General features: G+C 35.6%; 2 protein-coding genes across 3 annotated transcripts; one reads left to right on the top strand and one right to left on the bottom strand.

Moving 5' to 3' along the window:
* Positions 1-2,616: 2,616 nt before the first annotated feature.
* Positions 2,617-9,110, bottom strand: LOC105125609 (vacuolar fusion protein CCZ1 homolog). Of its 2 annotated transcripts, XM_011026131.1 has the most exons (10): positions 8,699-9,110; positions 8,502-8,595; positions 8,218-8,401; positions 8,065-8,103; positions 7,844-7,953; positions 6,986-7,081; positions 6,360-6,815; positions 4,806-4,961; positions 3,453-3,682; positions 2,617-2,973 (listed from the first exon to the last, which is right to left on the bottom strand). In XM_011026131.1, exons 1-10 carry the CDS (start codon positions 8,881-8,883, stop codon positions 2,943-2,945), a joined length of 1,581 nt encoding a protein of 526 aa, XP_011024433.1. In that variant the 5' UTR covers positions 8,884-9,110; the 3' UTR covers positions 2,617-2,942. The 2 variants fall into 2 exon arrangements, with proteins under 2 accessions (XP_011024433.1, XP_011024441.1); XM_011026139.1 differs by lacking the exon at positions 8,065-8,103 and having other exon boundaries at positions 2,620-2,973; positions 8,699-9,091.
* Positions 9,111-16,205: 7,095 nt separating this feature from the next.
* LOC105125622 (RING/FYVE/PHD zinc finger superfamily protein) lies at positions 16,206-18,715 on the top strand. Its single transcript, XM_011026151.1, has 3 exons — positions 16,206-16,620; positions 16,775-17,018; positions 17,115-18,715. Exons 1-3 carry the CDS (start codon positions 16,299-16,301, stop codon positions 18,532-18,534), a joined length of 1,986 nt encoding a protein of 661 aa, XP_011024453.1. The 5' UTR covers positions 16,206-16,298; the 3' UTR covers positions 18,535-18,715.
* Positions 18,716-21,407: the final 2,692 nt, after the last annotated feature.

Raw genomic sequence — 21,407 nt, forward strand, 5'->3', positions numbered from 1 at the left:
AACTCAAGTAAAAGGAAACCAAGCATTTTTCTTTCATCACCTAGAAAAAGAGAGACCAGAAAGAAAAATCATGCTAGTAACAAAGTTACGGTATCTTGTGATTCTGAATAATATAAATCAGGGTGCAATTTTGCAGATCATCATGCCCTGGGGACTGGACCTTCAAGGTTTGTCGGGATTTGAAAAGTGAATTTGGCCTTTTGTTGATGCTGCTCATGACCATGATACGATAGAGGAGCAGCTGTTCAACTTGTCAACACATTGGTGCCTGATCGAAGATACATGTTTATGTGTTATGATGCAATACAACCACACAAAAAAGTAGAACAAGAACGTGGAGTGCAAAATAAACTCACACCTTCCTCCATTGGCTGGCTAGAAAGAGAAAATAAGAAAGCAAACAGTGGTAAGTATTTAAGGAAATAAACTTGTTTAACAATGAATTCAACGATACACGAAAAATTAGTTAAAAAGAGATTAATCAGTACCTCATCTTGAACAAAGTTGGGACACTTTAATCTACCTCTTCAATGGCCACCTTCCAGCCTAAGTCCAATATGAAGGAAACATAATCAGAGCAGAGACAGACTAACAATAACAGTGAAATAGATCAACTACATCCAGAAAAAAAAAAAAATCATAATGTTGAACATTCGCAGTTAAAGGAAATGTTCATATCATAAATGTTTGAGTAGCATTGTCGGGACAATAGGGTTTATCACTTCTCCATGGAAGTAGAAGCGAAACCACCAATGGCAAAATTCTAGAGACTGTTTATATAGCAAATGATACTGAATGCACTCTTGTCCAGTACCAAAAGGTGCAATTCCATCATGCAAAAAAGCCATCAAATAAAAGTGATTCAACACAAGTTGTATGTTACTACACTCGAAAATAAAGTCACATCTTATTATATGTTTCTGTTTTATTTTGACTTTTGAAAGACAACCTCCATGTCTCTCACCGATGCACAAAATATGAACAAACAAAGTTATAAACTAAACAAAATGGAAATTGAAGATCGTTTTTACAACACTTCAGCTCAGGTCTCCGCAATTTTTTAGCATTAGTTTGCTCAGGAGAACGAACGTTTTAACATGCACATCATTAGAGATATTATAAAGATCTTCATTGTCTAAAACAATAACAAACTGAGCACTTAAAACCCTCAACAAGGACATGTAAAACATTCCAACTTGAAGGAGGCAGCTGTAAGAAATCCATCTTCTGGCAAGCAGGGTTGGGTTCATCACTTTATATAAGCTACTTTGAAAAATAAAAAAGGACTCCAAATAGAATGTAAACAAAGCAAAAGACAGCTTGTTAACCAAACGTACTTCAATGGGGGGAAAAAACAGAACCGAAAGTCCCTTATGACAAGATTTTGATCGGGAATAAATGGAAAGAAAAGAGTACTACCAAGCAGCAGTAATACTGTAATATAATATATGATACTAATCAAAAAGACACAGAACACTGAATGTTAACAACATAAACCTCGGTGATATGAACCTGAACAAAGAATGATAATTTGATGAAAAAAGTTACAGATCAGAGTTTCTAATCACGGATAAAACATCAAAATCTCTGCTTGAAGCAAGATTGAAGACTATACAGAGGCAAATTAAAACGGAAACTTCTACGATCCAGGATAAAATCAGAAACATTTTGAATTCAAAATAGTTTCAAGACAACAATCAGAATTAAGCCTCTTCAGTTCAGGTCTCTAAAAATATTTCCGCATGGAAAGTCTCGGAACAACGAAAGTATAATAAGCATCATCATTAGAGGCAACATAAACATTATCGAATGCTGGTTTTAAGAATATCAATATGTGTGAAATACAAAAAAAGAAGAAGAAAAAGATGTCCCTTCAGTTCAGGTCTCCATAAAAAACTTCCACATGGTTGTAAATTGTCAGAAGAACGAAAGTTTTTTTATCATCATTAGAGACATTAATAATCTATTATCAAAACAATAGCAAAATCAAGAAGCTTCATCACCTCTTCCCATCACAGAAAAAGAACCAAAGAACAGAGAGAAAAAAAATGTTCATCATACATGATCTATTTTAGCTCTGACGGATAAGCGATAGTGCATATCTGAGCAGTAATGAGTGAGGTGATGACATAGCGTAGATGATGTGAAGTTTGGCAACTGTCACCGACTCACCACAAAAATCTAGCTAGCCATTTTGTCTTGCGTGATGGGTTTTTGAGCCACGATCGGACCCAGCTCAAATTCTTCAGTTTTAACCATTTTGGCACAACCCCTATTTCGTTTTTTGTAGGCATGACCGAAGGCGATGGAGTCCCTGTTGGGTGTGGGGATGGGGAACTAGCATGTGCGATTTAAACCCAAATCGGTCACTTCATCGTGGGGAATTTAACAAAGGGGGCCTTAGATTTAAGCCCCTGACAAATTTTCCCCTAGAGAGGAGTATTGAGGCGGCGCTGCTTCCATCCTGCTAGCGTCTCACGGCTGCTGGATTTCCCACCTTCCCTCTTTTCGCCAATTCCTTGGATTACTTCCTTCGAGGCATGCGTGAGGGTCGAATATGAGACTAACCCGATATTAGTATTTTGATTAATACGACAAGAAACGCACACCAAGCAAGCGTTGACATACAATATCAACTTTTATTTCAGTTAGAATTATTACATGGATGAGCTGACCTCCCAGAGCCACTGCTCCAGAACTAGCTAGCAACGGCACCCTGAATAGATGATCGAATCCTAATATCAAAATGTATGGATTAGCCATAGCATTATACAGACAGCGGATACAATTTTCTGTTTTGAACCCAGATGTTAAGAAAATACAAAGGGTCCTTTACATGAGAAGCAGAGATGGAAGAAACAAAACAATCGGTGGTGCTCGTACATTCATCACTCTTTCTAATTATTTTGCTAATAGATAAATATACAGCCAGCACATTTTAACTAATCCAAAGAAAAAGCGCCACCACAATACCTGCATAAATCACAAATAAATAAAGACCACATAAAAATCTGAAATTTAGAAACACGTGAAATAAATCTGCAAATCATCAGCTACTAATAAAGATAAATGTATTATCAAAATATGTTCTTCCTGACATAGAAAAGGAAAAGGAAAGTCAATTATTTAGCTAAGGATAGATAGTTAAACATTAAGAGCATGTACGAACAGAACTGCTGCTATTTAGCCAGAGGATAGATTCAGCAAATCAAGTCAAGTTGAGAGACATTAATTGGACTCCAAACTAGTCCACAATACTACTTCTTTCAACATTTATTTTTAATTTTTAGTTTTTTGTCTTGGCCCTCAAAGTTATATAGTGAAAAAGGAAAACACTAATAATGGTAATGCTGGGAGTTATATGCTCATCAGACCAGTTCCAGTGCTAAAGGTAATGTTGAGATAAAATATAAATGATGGTGATAATGCAATCACTTTAAAAAATGGGCTACCTGTCGCTGAACCTCTCAAAGGCATCAGAAGCATAAAGAAGTGTTTCATTGGCCCTTTCCAGAACCATATAAAGCTCCTTCCCTCTAGTAGTACGAGCAATAACCCAAGCATTGTTTTTTGCTCTGATGCATATTTCCAAATCTTTGTCACGATCTGCATTATCCCATTTTGATCTACTCTTCTCCAAATCTACCTCTTCTCTAAGCTTACTCATGGCAAGCAACGATTCCTGTGATAATACAAAATGACAAGAAATTCAACATCAACAGCTCCCTCAATTAATAAAACAATGTCAAACTTCTAAATAAAGCCACCAAGTGCCACGACTTAGCATTCTTTTGAGCCATGCAAAGGGCTTAAGTATGATTGACCAGCCAAAGTTTGAAGACAGATATCTCATATATGATTAATGTTATGTAAGGAACTAGAAGTAACTCTCAATTGGCATTAAGCACTACTAGTTAACCATTGACTTGACATGCTATCCAGTTAACATTATTAATTTCAGTTAGTTTTAAGGTATTAGCTCAGATCTGATTCTATCAAGATATTCACCAATTCTTTTTTCATTTCTTTGGGGTTTTTTTTCTTGGTCTGCTTCTGTACTACTCCAATAAGATATGAAGTTTTTAAAAACAAGGTCCGTAGCTATGGGGAAAAGACAACTTTACTATATGAGCGGAAACACTGCAGGGCGATGCAGATACTACTGCTACTAGCTTCAGGCAGACAATTACTTGACAACTTGATTTGCTCATCTTTTCGCTTTTCACTTAGTTGATTAATTGGTAAGATATTGACCAAAGACTCAAACGATCCCAGCTTGTTCAGCTGTTTACCAGTCAGAAATGAAAGTGGTAAAGAAAACAAATCCTGCTGCACAACCCATATACAAAAAACAATTCACAATAATATATTTTCTGCTTGAACCCAGACATTGGACGATGGACATGTTGAGCATGTTATTTGTCAGTGTTCAGCCTTTTGACAACAATGAAGCTTTAATCCCAAGCTTATAGCAATATTAGATAACCAGTATTATCCTTCATATAAATAAGCCTAGCGTATTTGCAGAGATCAATCAACTAAGTGCATCAAAATTTACTCATTCTTGAATTCATTGAACAACAAAATACTCTTTTTTAGAGTAATCAGCCTTCTGTTATGCACATTTTGGTACACACTGTTCCTCCTTTAAAACCTACAAACCAAAGTTCCACATGCTTGCTTTATCACTATAATGGTACCTCAAAAGGCAAGTAGTAAAAAATTGAGCAGAGTAAGCTGACATGTCCAGCTCATGTAAACCAGATAAGTACTATTCAATGAAGCTAAAACAAAGGGTTCTTTACCTTTGCTAGGGTTGTAACCTTTGCTGGAGGAGAAGCCCTGGATACATTTCTATCATCATCAATGAGTAGATAACGGTACCCACTAACATGATAAGCATTCTCACCACCCCATCCTTTTGATAGTTTCTCTTCAACTTTTAAAATCTTAAGTGATGCCTACACATTCAGAAAGAAATAATATGACATTTTATAAATGCATATGATATAACTCCAATACATCAATGTCATTTTTCAATGAGAAGGCTAAAATTGAGAGCATTAAGCAGAATTTCAATCAAACCCAGCAGGATATCCTAACACTTGAAACAAAATTTCATGCAAGCTCAAATAAAAGGTGAGATCAGTAATAAAAGCATAAACAATGAACAAATTAGAGTTAATGAAAAGGATTCCACATGACCGTCAACTATTTCATTAAGTGAGAGCTTAGAAAGGGTGCTTTACTAAAATCAAGTGTTAGTTCACCAACATCATCCAAAGGGATTTGAGCAACAATATTTGTGATTAAAATTAACCAGAACATAGTAGATATTTTTGTTTGCTCTTGGAGGGCTATGAGGCAGACATTCTTTCTTCTTTCTCGATATAATACCAACATCCCAGTAAGTTATTAACAAATTGACTCTTCTAAGTCTTTTCATAATATTTTCAACATGATTTTCAGTATCAAGACACACAAGCATCAAGTTTTTTCTCAACCTGAGGTCACTTGGGGTCTTGGGCATATTGAGCTAAGGCTTGGTTGTGGGTGGTGAATCCTCTATAAATCAGTGCTTCTGTGGCATTCGTTTCAACAGATGTGATGAAAAAATGCAATGAAATGAAACTAGCAGGATATTTGTATATTATGTTTGCAAGACCCCGTGTAGTAGGACAAGTAATTTTCCACAGAAATCACATGCATAGAGAAAACACCCTCAATCCTCACTTATTACACATTTTAGTTTCCAGTTAAGACAGGATATTTGCATGATAGAACACCAAGCACTCCTATTCAAATTATGGCACCTACACAATTGCTACATAAAAGAATAGGAAAAAACTGTTATGCATCTATGCACAGCAGACTCAAACAGTTCTTTCTCCTGTATTAAAAGAATATGTTTCCTGCAAATTTACAGTTAAATTGATACCCATGTAGTGTCTTCACAAAATAATTTTGTTCCTCCAATTTCACAAAATTGTGCAACATAAGCCTATTCTCAAATGTGATATGAGCAACAAGAACGAATGAAATGACTCTTGTTAATCACATTGGAAAGCAACTTTTGGTCATGTGCCACCAAACCTTTGCACATAAAACAGAATGAGATGAGATCTGTAGAATCTATGCATTTGTTTGTTGAGCATGTAGCAGATAATAAAGATAAGAATAATCTATGGCAACCGATATAGTTACATGGAGAAAACCATATTATACAAACTGCTGACATTCTCTACCTGCTAAAAACCTATCAGGATTGGAAACAAAATGAAAAATATTGATACCAGGAGAAAATAGACAGAAGAAGATCAATAGCAATAACACAATTCAATTACTATGTAGTCACTTACATTTTCAAGAACCTGCTGCTTGACCAGGGAGACACCTTGCTCCCCATTAAGAATGGAGGACAAAGGAACCAGGAGGATTAAGGTAAGGCTCTTATACTGGTAAGCACAGAGATACATTCTTTCCCCGGTCTGCTGAAGCCAAATTGTTGGGGTGGAAGGAATCAAACTACCAGTCTCCATTCCCCAAATATCAGTGACCAGAAAACCATCCTTCCCTTTAGACCACCTGTTGTGCTGTAAGGGCCTTTTAACATGATAACTGTTATCTTGACTAGGAGAGGTAGCATGCAATTGATGGAATTGATCAGAAACAGAGACAGTGGCAAAGGTAGGCCCTACAACAACATGAGAAGGAGTACTTCCTCTGCGTAGATAGGACCATGAACTTACTCCAGATGACAAAGCACGAGGTGACAACCTTTGAACTGCATACGCAAATAAATTTATGGTGTCATCCTGGCAAAAATAACGTGATGAAGGTTGTCAGCATTTGATCAAAATCATCATCAGAATTATGTCACTGACATTTATTTAATTCTTGAAAACCAAATAGAGTATAAATAGCAGCATGTAGTATAAATTAAGAAGCTAGCAAGATCAAATGGGCCTTGGAGATCAAACCATACAGGTGAAAGTGTCGTGGACACAAGCAAGTCTTGAAACAAGATCAGTGAATAGCAATGTGTGGCCCCAGCACCAGACTCCAGTACCCTCACAAGTGACTGCCAATATGAGAGGAATTCATCAGAGTTCATACTGCAAACATCATTCAACAGAGAGGCCAACAATGATGTGTTTCTCAACCTATCAAGTAATGGTGGGGTTGGAAGCAAAAAAGCACACTTGATTCTAAAGTTTACTCAATACTTGTTGGGTATGCACGTCTAAATGTGTTAAGCATTTGTCACACCTAGAACCTTGGAGTTGCACGAACAATGACAAATATTGCAAATATTTTTTTTTCAGAATAAAGAAAAGGCTCGATTAAATATTTGAACACATTTTTATTATACTTCGAAATTGTCATGATTTTGATACACAAACAACACTTATTCCCCCTTATTTAGTAAGTGTAGCTTTACTTGAACTTCTCACAAATAAAAGTTGAATGGTTAGAAACATGAAAATTGTAATATCCTGCTGTAATCTGATGTTTTCATGACAGAAAATTCCAGTTTGAAGCATATAATTAAATAAGGGTAGAGCAAACAGAAAGCGATACACATAGCACGAACAGTGGAACTACCATGGACACTTGCAACAAAAAGGCAGCTAGAGAGGAAAGCGTTGTTACTAGTTAGTGTTATATGTAAAATACAATAGGGAAACAGTTGATCACAGCATTTTTTATGACGAGGTTTGATCTATTTTTATTCACAGGGCTACAATAGCATGTTAGATCCCACTAGGTCCAAGCGCACTTGTGGAAAAATGTCAAGGAGATTCATGTTTATGATCGCCTGAAAGTATTAGTAGAGACAAACCTGAACCTCAATAGCTGCCTCCCTCCCGACAGTCAGCATCTGTACAGTTCCACATTCCTTCAAACAATCACGAAATGATGGTAATTGAATTTTCTTCCCAACAAGGAAATCTGTCCCAAAGATAAAAGTTACATGTAAGGTATGAGATACGGCAACTTCAGCAATACTTTGGTAGCTCAAATCCAATGGAAGCCTTTTGAAACAGCAACTTTAGCATTTACCCCAGCAGCAGTAATCCAATGGAGACCGCTTTTGACATGCTGACAATTAGTGACTTACAATGAAATATTTTTCACCCAACCACAATTAAAAAAGAAAAAAAAAAAAGTTGGATCTACTGCAATTCCAGCCTACACAATAGCACGGTGCCTTACCACTTAGATAATCCATGACAAAAGGGTAGAGATGAGCTCGAATCTGTCCTCCACTAGGATCTTTCTCAAGCATTTCTCTTACAGGCCCATAAAACATCATAAAAAGAGAATGAATTTCCTTCAGAACTTTTCGTAATGCCTCGACCCGCCATATTGCTTCTGCTTCCTTACTCTTCTCCACTACCTACAGCAAGGTTAGGCACCCAAGAGAAGTGATTAAGCAAAATGCATTCAAACATGAAAACAACCCATGTTTTTAGAGAACAACCCATGATTGCACAGACCATGACCATCCAGATATCGGGCTCTGCCTCGTAAAAAACATGAGAATGCCTCTCTGCTTCTATCACCTCACAAGCTGCCTCTGGAGAGAAAATTCTGCATAATAATTCTTGATGAGCTATCTATTTATTGTAATTGATGAGATTTTTAGTCTGCCTCTAGAGGGAATAGGGCGTCATTAATTAGTAAGAAACCTAACCTGGTAAAAGTGATGAGTCCTTCACTGAGTCCGATGACAGAGAGTTGGGTTGAAAAGCGTAAATCATCAGGAAAGAAGAACAAGATCTTGTCTAGTTCCTGCCCTTCTTGCTGTCCTCTTCTCAAATCAAATATGCACAATTCCATCCCTTCGCTTCCTCCGCTGTTCGCCGATGCCATTCCCATTAGTTTCTTTCTAATTCACTAATCAACTCACTGCCTTTTCCTTGCCTTCGGTTGGGACGAATCACATGGGATTTTAATATTGATTTTTCTCTCTGAATTCATCAAATTAACAAGTACAAGTTTCGAATGGTAGGTGAAGGTATACTTTTTTTAGAAAACCACAATTTAGTCCCTGTATCTTTGTCAAACAGATTATTGATCCCTTTAGTCCCCAAAGTTTCATTCCCACTTATAACTACTCTGTGTACGGATTCTCCATTACTCTGATCCCAGGATGCACCTTTTCCTAATCAAATGATTTAATTCTCCCATGTTATAATCCTTTTCTTTTCTTTATCTTGGCCATGAGAGTTGCTCGAAGCTAGCGCGTTGTTTTAACAAATTTAGCGATCAAAACATGTCATAATCTAAGCTAAAAGTTTAGCAATCAAAGAGCATAAAAGTCCGTACGTAGATGTTGATTTATAAAATGTTTTTTAAAATGTTTTAAAATAATACCTTTTTAATACAAAAACTAAATTAAATGTTTTGATATCAAGTTATTAAAATAATTTAAAATAAAAAATTAATAAAACAAAAACTAAATTATTTTTTTTATATGCAATTGGATTTTAATAGAAAAACTAAAAAGAAAATCAAGTGTGAAAAAAATTATTATAAAAAAATAATAAATCATTCGAAAACATCATCACTAATTAGCTATCCTTAATACATTATCCAAGTACTTGAATCTAAAAACCAGGCTAGTCTCTTTAAAGAATTTTGAACCCAAATCCAACAATAAAAAATACATACATACCTGATTAACTTAAGTCCAGGTTCGATTAACCGAAACATACTCAACACTTATATACAACCCTTCACGTGTGATATAAAAAATTTTAAATGAACAATTCAGTCTTAAATAATGTTAAAAATCATGCACAATATTCATAAAAATTATTTCATAGAACATGATCATAACATTAAATTAATTGTATCTTTAAAAGCTCTAAAATCAAGTCATAATAAAAAGCGTCTGTTTTGATAGTTATTTGTTGAAGTATTTAAAAATATATTAAATTTTTTTTATAAAAAAAATATTTTGAACATCAATAAATCAAAATAATAAAAAACAAAATAATATTAATTTAAATTAAAAAATAATTTTTTTAATTTTTCAAAAATATTTTTAAAACACAAAAATAAATCATCATTATTAAAAAAAATACATGGTTTTTATACATAAAAGTTGATTCCAATAATATTTTTATAATAATACCTCAATATAAAATAATACAAGATGAAATAATAAAATATTTTAAATAGCGTTGTTTTATATTTAAATATATTAATTGGAACGAGAAAAAATCACCGTTTATTTTTAACATAACTATTGACTATTGAGCATGAATAATTGTAAAATATAAAGGAATTATATGTGTGTGTTCTGGTTAGGTTCAATTTAATTACCTAGATTCACCAGTTTACACGATTGGTGCAAACCGGCCTCTGTATAAGTTATGGAACTCCGGAGTCCTGAGACGTGGGCTCAGCCATGAGCGAAAGATCTGGTTACGTGTGAACTGCCAATTAAGTTGGATCCACCTATCATGCACATGTGAGCGGTCCTGATCAATCCTCATCAGAAAGAGAACCGCGATCTGATCGGGCACCAGGAACCTGCATCAAGCTGTGGGCCCACCGTAAAAAGGCTCTCCTCCCACGCACTCCATCACCAACGTCCGTAACCGCCTTCCTCAACTCCCCAGTCTTCCCTACCGTACCTATAACAAACTCTCACTCTCTCCTTCTCAATTCTCATTTTTAGTAACCAATAATGACAGAATTTGAAAAGAACAATCTCTCTCTTACGCCATTCATTTTTTTTTAAAATGAAGCTCAAACCGAGCAGCTGCAGAGTGTATCAAAATATCGAGCGAGAACCACCGTGCATCATGAAGAAGCAGCGAAGCAAACGTCAATTCCAAGTCCGCTCTCAGATCTCGCCAATTTTACTCCCTGATAATCCCACTCGCAATAAGAACTCTTGCTTTGACTTCTGCGATGAAGTTTCTCACGCTTCAAGCAGAGTTGTAGTATCAGGAAGAGAAAGCTCGAAGGCTCACCGTTTCGGAGGATCACAAGACCATACGTCAAGCACAAAGAGAGAGAGACAGGAGAGCATGTGAAGTAGAAGTGAGCGGGTCTTCCTGTGTGGAGGAGTCTAACATTAGTATCAAAGAAATTCAAGTCAATTACGCCTCTAACTGTTCCTCTCGTCACCAAAATTTAAATTCGAGGAAAATCTCCTTGAAGACCAAATAAGAAACGCCGTTTCTGTGGCTTCAGGTGTGGAGTCTTGCTTATCACATTAACCGACGACTAACAGAGACACAGAGCTCTGTGAGATTTCCAAAAACGATGCAGTTTCTGTCAATGAGTGTGTTGTAGAGCAGCAGAAGAATCCAAACTGCTAAGGAGGAGTCCGGGAAAATGATGACCTGGCTTGTAAGGAGGAGTTGTACATGGACGACGTCATTTCGGATTGCTCGTCTTGTCAGGAAACGGCGTTCTCGGAGCTGCAGCCTGAGGTATTCCCGGAGTAGTATTAGTCGGACGACCTCAATTTCTCTGATTATTATACACCGTCGATTTTCTTTGAATCTGGAAGTGATTTTCTGAGAAGTCCGTTGGCGATTCAGTTCCTTCGCAGATTTCCTCTCTGTTGCTCCAGCTTAGGCAGCAATTCTCGCGGTCGAGTTTACCTCTAGAAACTCGAAAATAATCAGCACCCCTCGAATCATATCAAAAGAAGCCCATTGTAAGTTTTCGAATTAACAATTATTATTTATTGTTTTCGCTAAATTCTGCTGTGTTTCAGTGCGCTTTGTTTTTTAATTTGTTTATTTTTGAACTTTCAATGTGTTTTTATAGCTCAAACTTGGAAGATAAACAAATTATTTAAATTTAATAATTTAATTAATTATATAAAATTTTAAAATATAATTTGTATTATTCTCTATCATATATTTTTAAATTAAAAATTTTTAAGTTTAAAACTTATATAAATTCATATTAATTTATACTTTATTTTTTTATTATATAAATAAAAATAGTAAATTTTTTCATAATTATTATATTATTAAAATTTTAATATTATATTAAAAATCATTTTAATTTAATAATTTAAATTATTAAATAAAATTTTAAAATATAATTTATATTATTCTAAACGCATGACAGCTACAAAAAGAGAATGTGAGGAGATTTGAGGGCAAATGTTTTTGCACGACTACCCTGAACTATACTGGGCCACGGAGCACGACGATCTCATCCTCCAGCAACGGGCGCAGATTGTACACTGGATTATTGAGGTAAGTTCTATAGTTAATCGCTGTAGCGTGGTGATTTTGCGACAGTTAGCTGTTTTTTTATTGAGATAAGTTTTTTTATAGTTAATCGCAATTGTGACTAATGCTCCTCTAATTAAATGGTAATCACTAAGGTTAAAAAGAAAAATGGAGACTACTTGTTTAATTAGTGTACGTTGCTTTGATCGAGCAGCAATTGAAAAAACAAAGTTCGAGCTGGAGATTTGTAGGGCTTGTTTGAAACTGTTGTTTTTTAAATAATTTTTTGTATTAAAATATATATTAATAATATTTTTTAAAAATTATTTTTGATATTATTATATTAAAATAATTTAAAATACTAAAAATATATTAATTTAAAATTAATAAAAAATTAAAAAAAATTAAAAAATTTTTTAAAATATTTTTAAAACAAGTAATATATCTCTCTTGGAGTTAGCCTTCTGAACTGTTTCCTAACAAAAGGGTTCTTCAAGAACAAAAGACACCTTCGAATTTTCGGTATAGGCTGTCATTCATTGGCCACCAGAATTGAAGAAAATCAGCCCTATAACTGGTAAATATCCCTGCCCCGATGCACTAGATTGGTCAAGGAGTAAATTAAGAAACGTGCCTTTCTTAGATGCATAATCCTTTCCCTTCAGTATTTTACACAATGGCTTGCATTTACACGGAATTGTTAAACATTGACTGGGAGCATGAATAAAAATTGGTAGAGGACAACTTGTTAATCATCGTATAAAACAGATTACAAGTCAACGCTGTGTGGTTATTGTTGATGGACTCTTGAGCTAACGGAAAAGAAAACTGCTGTCAACTTGCCGCTTCCATATCGGGGCTCAATTAACCCCAACACACTGGTTGATCTGTAACTTAATACCATAAATTTTGCAAGTACTAGCACTTTCCTATAGCACTCTCCGGTTCGTTCTTTTCCATGGTCACATAATCTGTCTTATTGTCAAAGCTAGCTGTCTATCACTTCAAAACTGAAGATAATATTATATCTAGCTGAAGTTCCCTCTGCAGGTCGATGAGAGTTCCACTGACGTTTAATTATGGGAATTTCAGTGTCAGGCAAGAGAATTGCTACATTGGGAACAACATGTACAGCTGATGCAAAGTGATGCATGGCCATGGAATGGGTGGTGCAGGAGGCCCTTACCTTCCAATGTTTCTTGCCCACCACCCACAACTTCATGTGGTAATTCCTTTCCCTTCTTCTCATGCTATGTACTTGATGGTGGTAAGATTCGTATATTGTCTTGGAATTGAGCAGAGAGCCCAATCAGTTTTCTTTCATATCACCTGTAGTTTAGGATGTCTGATAGAATTTTGTCCTTTTCCCATGCTGAGTATTAGGTTCTACATGAAGCTATTAAAGAGGGCCAGATACTTGGCAGAACTGGCGCTGTCAGAACATGAGCAACTTACGCATTGGTCCTGAACAGCTACGTTATCATTCTCGCTTCTCTAGAAAGCAATGAAATTGTATCCTGTGGACGAGTTATTGAGGTTTAAATATTTGCAGTACAACCGTGCCCGATTAGCAAAAAAGAACGATTTGGGCTGTTAATGTACTGTTGCGTATTTCAGTTTATATATATTTTGGACATGATTGGTGATATGATATAGTTCAATGAAATATCTGAAAACCTATGTTGCTTCGGACCTTTTGTTTTGCCCTAGAGTACCCTGCGTCCGACGTTGGACACTTGAGCATGGGTTTGACAGTTCGACACTCCAATTACATGGAAAAATGAAAGATGATTCATAAATAAAATAGGCGAGTGACATGGGAATGCAAATTGGACACCGTACCTGTGTGGGATATGGATTCCGAATTCAAGTAACATACCTGAAAACTGCAAATAATATACTCTTAGATTCTGACTAGTCAATTCGATTTTATAGGTTCATGTTAGAACAAACGAAAATGACCTACACGAGTGCATAAAGGTATGGAAATAAAGATTTTTTTCTAAAACAGTGACTCTTTTGTAGGAAGGCGCTGCTGTTCTTTCTGATAATGATACATTTACTTTTGTGATTCTAAAAGCTACTGCCCTTTGTGTTTATTTTGATTAACTTGTTAATTTAGTTCGAATTATTCGACAACAGGCACTGGAGTGGTTGCTGCAGTATATGAGCTAGCCGTCCAGCAGGAGAAGGAAAGCGTAAGATCCCCTTTTATACACTGACATTCTTTTCTCACACGCATCGTTGGGAACTGTAGATGAATATCTTTATAAAGCCTGATAATAATAGGTGAAACTAATCTGATTCTCTTACAAATCACCGCTCTTACCAACTGTTCATAACATAAAATGACAGGTTCTGCATTCAACGAGCTGCCTCGTGTAAATTCGAAGACATCATATTCCATGCATTTTTCTGTTTGTTCTATTCAACGCAGTGATAGGATCATTCAGACAGTAGCTTGTTATCTCCAATGCCATTTTGTTGTCTTGGCAGGCAACTCTGTGCCATATATTTGTTCCTGTGCCTAGCTAGTACTATAACATGAAAAAACTGGTCTCGGAATCCCATGGATTCAAGTCAACATATGTTTTTACTCTTCGTAGTTCTACAGGACTGTTCTTCTGATGTTCCTTGGTCTAGAATTAGCTCTATATAAATGGTCTAGAAGAAGGATTTCAAACCCGAGAGATGAGCTTCTGGAGGCAAGAAGGCATACAGACGACTAAATCCAATACCAGCCATGAATCCATTACTTGTAAGCTATACCTTTGTTTTTTCACAAACTTGTTGATCTAAGGTTCTGTCCCCCTACCCCGAGGCTCGTTTTATTATCTACTCTTTTTTTCATCCTCTGAAACACAAAAATAGATCTCCTCTGGCTTCCTTTGCGAATGACATAAAAGAAAAATAAAACATCGAAAGCAAAAATTTAATACAAAATGCCAACGAAATTCGTCCAAGTGCAGCATCTCATTGGAACGGTGTCCGAGATTTACACAAATGGGAAACTACGGGTAATACATACAGAAAATAAATTCGAGTATGTTTTGAAGATGCCCATACATATCACTCTATATTTGCTACCTGCTGGATCGATTGGAACCCTCGGAGGTTCTCCTGCTGGAGGCTCACCATGATGGACCTGTGCTGAGTTCCTGTCGCTGACAGGAATTTCCATTTTTCTCCTCTTCAGCTTTCTCAACATGTTACATTTATCTGAGATTTCGAATGGTTTGGTTTGTGTCAACAAAAGAGTCGCTCCAAGCCACACTGACACACTCGTATGCTTAGAAGGGCAAAATCATAAATTTGAAAAATCCTACTCTCTCTCACGCTATGTATGGGAGGAAAAAATTGGGCCAAGAAAGGAAGGGGGCTGAAGATGTTTGTTTTTTAATCCGCTTATTTGGACGATGGCGGGGAATGAAAGCAAGAAGAAAAGAAAACATAAATAGTAGAAAATAATTGCTAAAACTTAAAATTACCATTATATCCTTGTTTTATAGCTAAAATGACATTTGTAGATGATAAATTTGTCATTTTATTAAGTTTTCCTTCCCACTTCCTCTCTCCAAATCGAAGAGAATGATTTACGTGGTCTATGAGATATTCTCTCTCATCATTTTCCTCTTTTTTTCATGGATGGGTACGTCCCATTAAAAAAAAGGAGGAGGAAACTCCAAATCACAAATAAACCTCACCTTTTGGTTACGTCGGTCCGTTTGAGATTTCATATGAAACAATATTTTTAAAAAATTTAAAATTATTTTTTATATATTTTAATTATTTTAATACATTCATATAAAAAATATTATTTTAATACATTTTTAAATAAAAAAACTTTTAAAAACAAAATACTAAAAAAACCATAACAAGCGAGAGAAACAAAAGGTCGGTCAGTCACTCCACCTCATCCTCGTTATGACCAAAACACCACTTCGTAACCACCAAACTCTCCCCGCCACCATGGGCTATCACATTCAAGAATCAAAACCGCCTCTCCTCCAGGAACCCACCCAAAATCCGTTCTCCTCAAACACAAAACACAACCTCTCCCTCTCTCCCTCCCAAACAAAACATATGGCCATCACAACCACCATATTTGAAGCTTGCAGCAAGAAACGAAAAGGAAGCCCTCTTATTTCCACTTTCAACAACTCTAGTAGTCCTCCTCGTCCACCACTACCACCCATTCCCCTTCATTCCGGCCCTTTCAGAGATAACATTAGAGAATTCCTCAAACATTGCGCTGAGATTGAAGATTATACTGTTTGTCACAATCCCGTTTGGTGTGCTTTGCTCTTGAGTGACTCCACCGGCGTCGTTTTCCCTCTCTACGTTCTTGAAGAGAACATTCACTCTTCTCACCCTCGCCCACTTTGTGATCGCTGCAGATGCATTGGTATATATAGTAAACTGCTTCTTCTTCTTCTTTTAATATTCTAAATTTGGGTTTGTCTGATATGTTTCTTTTTAAAAAAATTGGAGTATTATCATGTGGTCTGATTGATTAAATAATGATTTTTCTACATTTTTTTGGTTTTTTTTTTTGGAAGGTTGGAGTCACCATTTTGTGTCAAAAAGAAGGTATCATCTGATAATTCCAAAGGACGATCAATGGAACAAACCTCTAAACAAAGAATCTCTTGAGAAAAATAATCATCTCCTGCATGGTCTCATTCACTGCAATGGCTTTGGTCATCTCCTATGCATCAATGGAATTGAAGCCAACTCTAAATTCCTCCATGGGAAAGAACTCATGAATCTCTGGGATCATCTCTGCTCAATTCTCCAAACCCGGTATCTAATCTAACATAACATTTGCGACTTCTATTTTATTTGCATTATATTTCTTTTTTTCCCTTTTCATTTCTTTTTTTTTCCTTTCTTGTTCAGTGAAATTTCAGTGGAAGACCTGTCAAAGAAAGCCGGAAGCATGGACCTTAGGTTGCTTCATGGAGTTGCTTATGGGCGTACATGGTTTGGAAAATGGGGTTACAATTTCAGCCGTGGAAGCTTTGGGGTTACACAGCAGAAATATGAGAGAGCTATTCAAATCCTCAGCTCACTAGACGTCAGTAAGATTATTCATGACTTCATCAACAAAAGGCAAGGAGAATTGGTTAAAAGAATCATTAATATTTATAGGGATGCTAGTGAGACACGGTTGGTTACCATTAGTGATTTGTTTCAATTCATGCTTGCTCTGAACTCCACTCCCCTAATCCGAAGGAAAATAGCCTTGACATTGGCTGCTATTCCATCAAAATCATCAATACAAAGAGCCCGACAACCAGAAACTTGTTTATTTAAGGATCCAAACCACCACAGTTCCTTTTCTTTTATTGCTAAATTCGATGAGAGTAGATGGCCTGCGAGAAGATTGGATGATGTTGTCAGAGTGGTACTCACTACTTTGGAAGCTAATGGATCCAAAATGGATCGGCAAGCCTTGCGTGATGCTGTTAGACAACACATTGGTGACACTGGTTTGATTGACTTTGTTATAAAAAACATCGATAAGGTTGTGGTGGAAAATCAATTCATTCATCGTGTTGTCAACCCCGTTACCAGAAAGTTAGTGATTTCACTTCAAGATGTTGTTCATGAAGGGAAAAGTGAAAAGAAAATGGAGTCCCAGGCTGATATTCTAGCTCTAGAACCAGGATTAGATGTTAACAAGGATTTGCATTTTTTGTACAATTATGTTTTATTGGGCTACCCTGATTCTCATTCAGTTACCCTAGCAATCAGAGCAATCTTGGATAGCAAGCATTTTGCCAAACAGTGGCAATTTAAGGGCAATAATGATCAGGATTCATTTCTAGGGCTTGTTCTCCGGCTTAGGCCAAGTTACAATGAATTGGTTAAAGAGTTGACACGGCCATTGCCGCCAGGTGAACTTCTGGTGGTCCCAGAGTATGCTACTGTTGATGAGCTCAAATTGATGGTGCAGTGTCTCTTAAGGGATACATATTATGTAATGGACAAGTTTGTTGTGAAGGATATACAGATAGGTAAAATAGAGGAAAAGGAGTACCAGGATGGGGTAATGTGCGAAGTGGAGCAAGGTGTGCAGGTTTGGGTTAGGGGGTGTGGGCTAGACTTGGATACAAAACTGAGGTATCAAGGTGGTGCTGATGATTGGACAGTGGATTGTAGGTGTGGGGCTAAAGATGATGATGGGGAGAGGATGGTGGCCTGTGATGTTTGCCATGTGTGGCAACATACAAGGTGCAACAGCATTAAGGATAATGAAGCTGCCCCTCGTATGTTTGTATGTTGTAGGTGCAAGAGTGGTAGGAAGAAGTATTGACTTGGTTTTCCATTTCCAGTTTTGATGAATAGTTGTGAGTCTAAAACTGTAAAGGAATGGGAGAACAGGCTGACACATGATAGTATAGCTCAGTGAAAGGTTTTTATTTTATTTTATTTTATTGTCGTGAAAAAATGATAAATAGAGAAGCTGTGCATCTGAATAAGGCAATGCTTCCGGTATAAATTCCTCTTGATTTTTGTGTAAATATTAACTCTTGGCACTGATGATAATTTGTCATAAGCATTTTCAACATACCAACTTATCTTCTCTAGTTCTTTTTTTTTTCTTGGTTGTTGTTACAAAGAGAGTCAAATTCGAGAGCTTTGGAGACGGGATATATCAGTGCCTTAGCGCGACTGGGTGACGCACACTGCCATCAGTGATTATTGATGTCAAGTTATCGGTAAGAAGTTACCGGGTCAGATGACAACAAAACAAAAGAGAGATGATTACCCGCCCGGTCTCGGATCTCGGGTCAAGTCCACATTAGAGCTCAATGAATCAAAACGACCATCCAACATCTTCTTCTCTGTATATATACTCATCATAAAATGTAAGGAACAAATGCAGGCTTGTTCGTGACAAAAATGAAATTTCAAACAATATTAAAACAATAAATATAAGAGAGATCTTTGAAACAAAAATAAATAAATAAAGATTAGGAGTATGAATGGATGCACAAGCCGAGAGATAAATCAATGCCCAGTTGCTTAGAAAGATGGATTTAGCTCTTTTCTAAGGAACAAATGAATATTAATTTACTTGGATCAGTTCAGCTAAACACAATTCATAATTTATAAGTTTGAATCTTTTTTTCTCTTTATACAGTAAAAATAAAATCAAATAATGATCAAATATAATGCAAATAATCACATAAATCAACACTAAGATTTTAACGTGAAAAACTCGATACGGGAAAAACTACGGAACCGTAATCCACCTAAAAACTTCCACTATCAACAAATAATGGGTTCACAATTGTTCTTTCTTAAATTCAACTAAAGAATACAACATATATATCATCAAGAACAACTTATTCTTGGAATACAACAAGATTAAAGGAGAATTATTTGAAAAAAAACTCACAAATACTGACAACCTCGTTTTTTATTAAAACGGCCAGTTTTCACACCACCAATCTGCGATCTAGCCGTTCAGAATAAAGAGTAACGTATTTAGAAACTACTATCAAAATCTCAGTCCGATTCAACAATGAACAAGCTGGAAAAAAAAAAAAAAAAACACAGGCTACTCTGCTGTCTTTTCTTCTTTCTTTCTCTCGATTTTCTTCATCTTTCTTGTTCAAATTTTGCTACTGCGTCTACAGTACCCGAACCATTTAATTTAAAGAGAGCTAGCTACCTATCTTCTCAATTAATGTGGTGATCTTATCATCACATGGTGTGGGACCATACATAACACCTTTTTTCTTAAAGCTAAATTTCTCTTTCTCGAGCAATGTTGTCTTTTTAGTTGGACAAGAAGCTAAGACTAAAGGGTATTTACATATCCTTCCCTCCTATTCCAATGATATATTATGAATACATTGATAAATTATACTTTCTATATCTTCTATATCTTGTTATTTAAAAATAGGTAAATAAGAAGCATTTCATGGAATACAATCAACTGATTTTAAGAAATAGAAAGTTTATTAACTAAGTAGAAATGTCACATTCACTCAAATAATTCATTTTGATTTCACACAATTTGTGAATGACTTTTATTGTATATAAAAATCATAAAAAATACCCTATTTTCTCTATCTTGGAAATAATTGATTTATATCCATCAAGTATCCATAAGCATTAAATATATATAAAAATATATTTTTAAAGTAACACTAAATACCTAAAATAATATTTTATTTTTCAATAATTCAATATATATTGAAATACATGAAAAAATGACATGTCAAATATTATATTGAATATGTATATTAGAAGTGTTTTGGTTTAGTTTGAGATAAAAAATAATTAAACTAAATTTTTTAAAAAATTAAAAATTAAATAAAACCAAATTAAAAACCGGTTTCATTGGACTGAAAGAGATTTTATAAGGTTCCATGCTTCATGCATAGATGATATACCATTTTATTTTTTTATTTTTGCTATAAAATAGAAATAAAAAAAACTTATTTACTTGTTTTTTTTTTTAAAAAAAAGGGCAAAATAAAAACACCCAATGGCATTTTTTAAAATTATTCTGTTTGGAGAAACTTTCACAATGTATTGTTTTGAAACAAACAAAACAAATTGCTTTAAAAATTTGAAGAAAAAGAAAGAACGAAATTAAAGACACTCCCCAGAAGTATCGCTCTTACACTTTACATTGAGGCTCCTGCCACCCTGATTTAGAATGAGTTCATAATGATGAATGTACGCATCCTCTAACAATGTACCAGTTCGTGATCTATAAGCACTTCTATTTTTTCCGGCCATAACCTAAAACCCTCTACATTGCCGCCTGTAAAAAGAAACCACAGTATTTGTTTTCATGACATCCAGGAACAAAAGAAGGTTGGTCATTAATTTCAGAGCTTATGAAATTTATCATGATGCACGTAAACTAATCCGAATATCTACGTTAATTTAAAAAAAGCAGTCATTGCACTCACGACTCGTAAGGACAAAAACGACCAGTCTCAGTGGACACTTCATTACTGTTCAAGCTTCAAAAGCTCGTCACAATAAACTCTCCAAAACGGCCATAACCTCAATTTTTTATGTTTTTTTACAAGTTGAACACAAAGCCCATTGCTTTTCTACAACAAGCAGAATACAAAATCCACGAGCACGGCACGGAGGCACAGTAAAATGCCTGCCCAAGAAAAAACGGGAAAACCATCCATGTGCAACATGCTCATAGAT

The sequence above is a fragment of the Populus euphratica genome, unplaced genomic scaffold (assembly GCF_000495115.2).
Source record: "Populus euphratica unplaced genomic scaffold, PopEup_1.0 scaffold1.1, whole genome shotgun sequence".
In the NCBI taxonomy this organism is placed as follows: Eukaryota; Viridiplantae; Streptophyta; class Magnoliopsida; order Malpighiales; family Salicaceae; genus Populus; species Populus euphratica.

Coding starts and splice junctions, on each gene's coding strand:
- LOC105125622 (XM_011026151.1), top strand. CDS start 16,299: ATGGCCATCACAACCACCATATTTGAAGCTTGCAGCAAGAAACGAAAA. Junction 16,621..16,774: donor TGATCGCTGCAGATGCATTG/GTATATATAGTA, acceptor TTTTTTTGGAAG/GTTGGAGTCACCATTTTGTG. Junction 17,019..17,114: donor TGCTCAATTCTCCAAACCCG/GTATCTAATCTA, acceptor TTTCTTGTTCAG/TGAAATTTCAGTGGAAGACC.
- LOC105125609 (XM_011026131.1), bottom strand. CDS start 8,883: ATGGGAATGGCATCGGCGAACAGCGGAGGAAGCGAAGGGATGGAATTG. Junction 7,082..7,843: donor AGGCAGCTATTGAGGTTCAG/GTTTGTCTCTAC, acceptor TCATATTGGCAG/TCACTTGTGAGGGTACTGGA. Junction 6,816..6,985: donor TGTCCACGACACTTTCACCT/GTATGGTTTGAT, acceptor TATTTTTGCCAG/GATGACACCATAAATTTATT.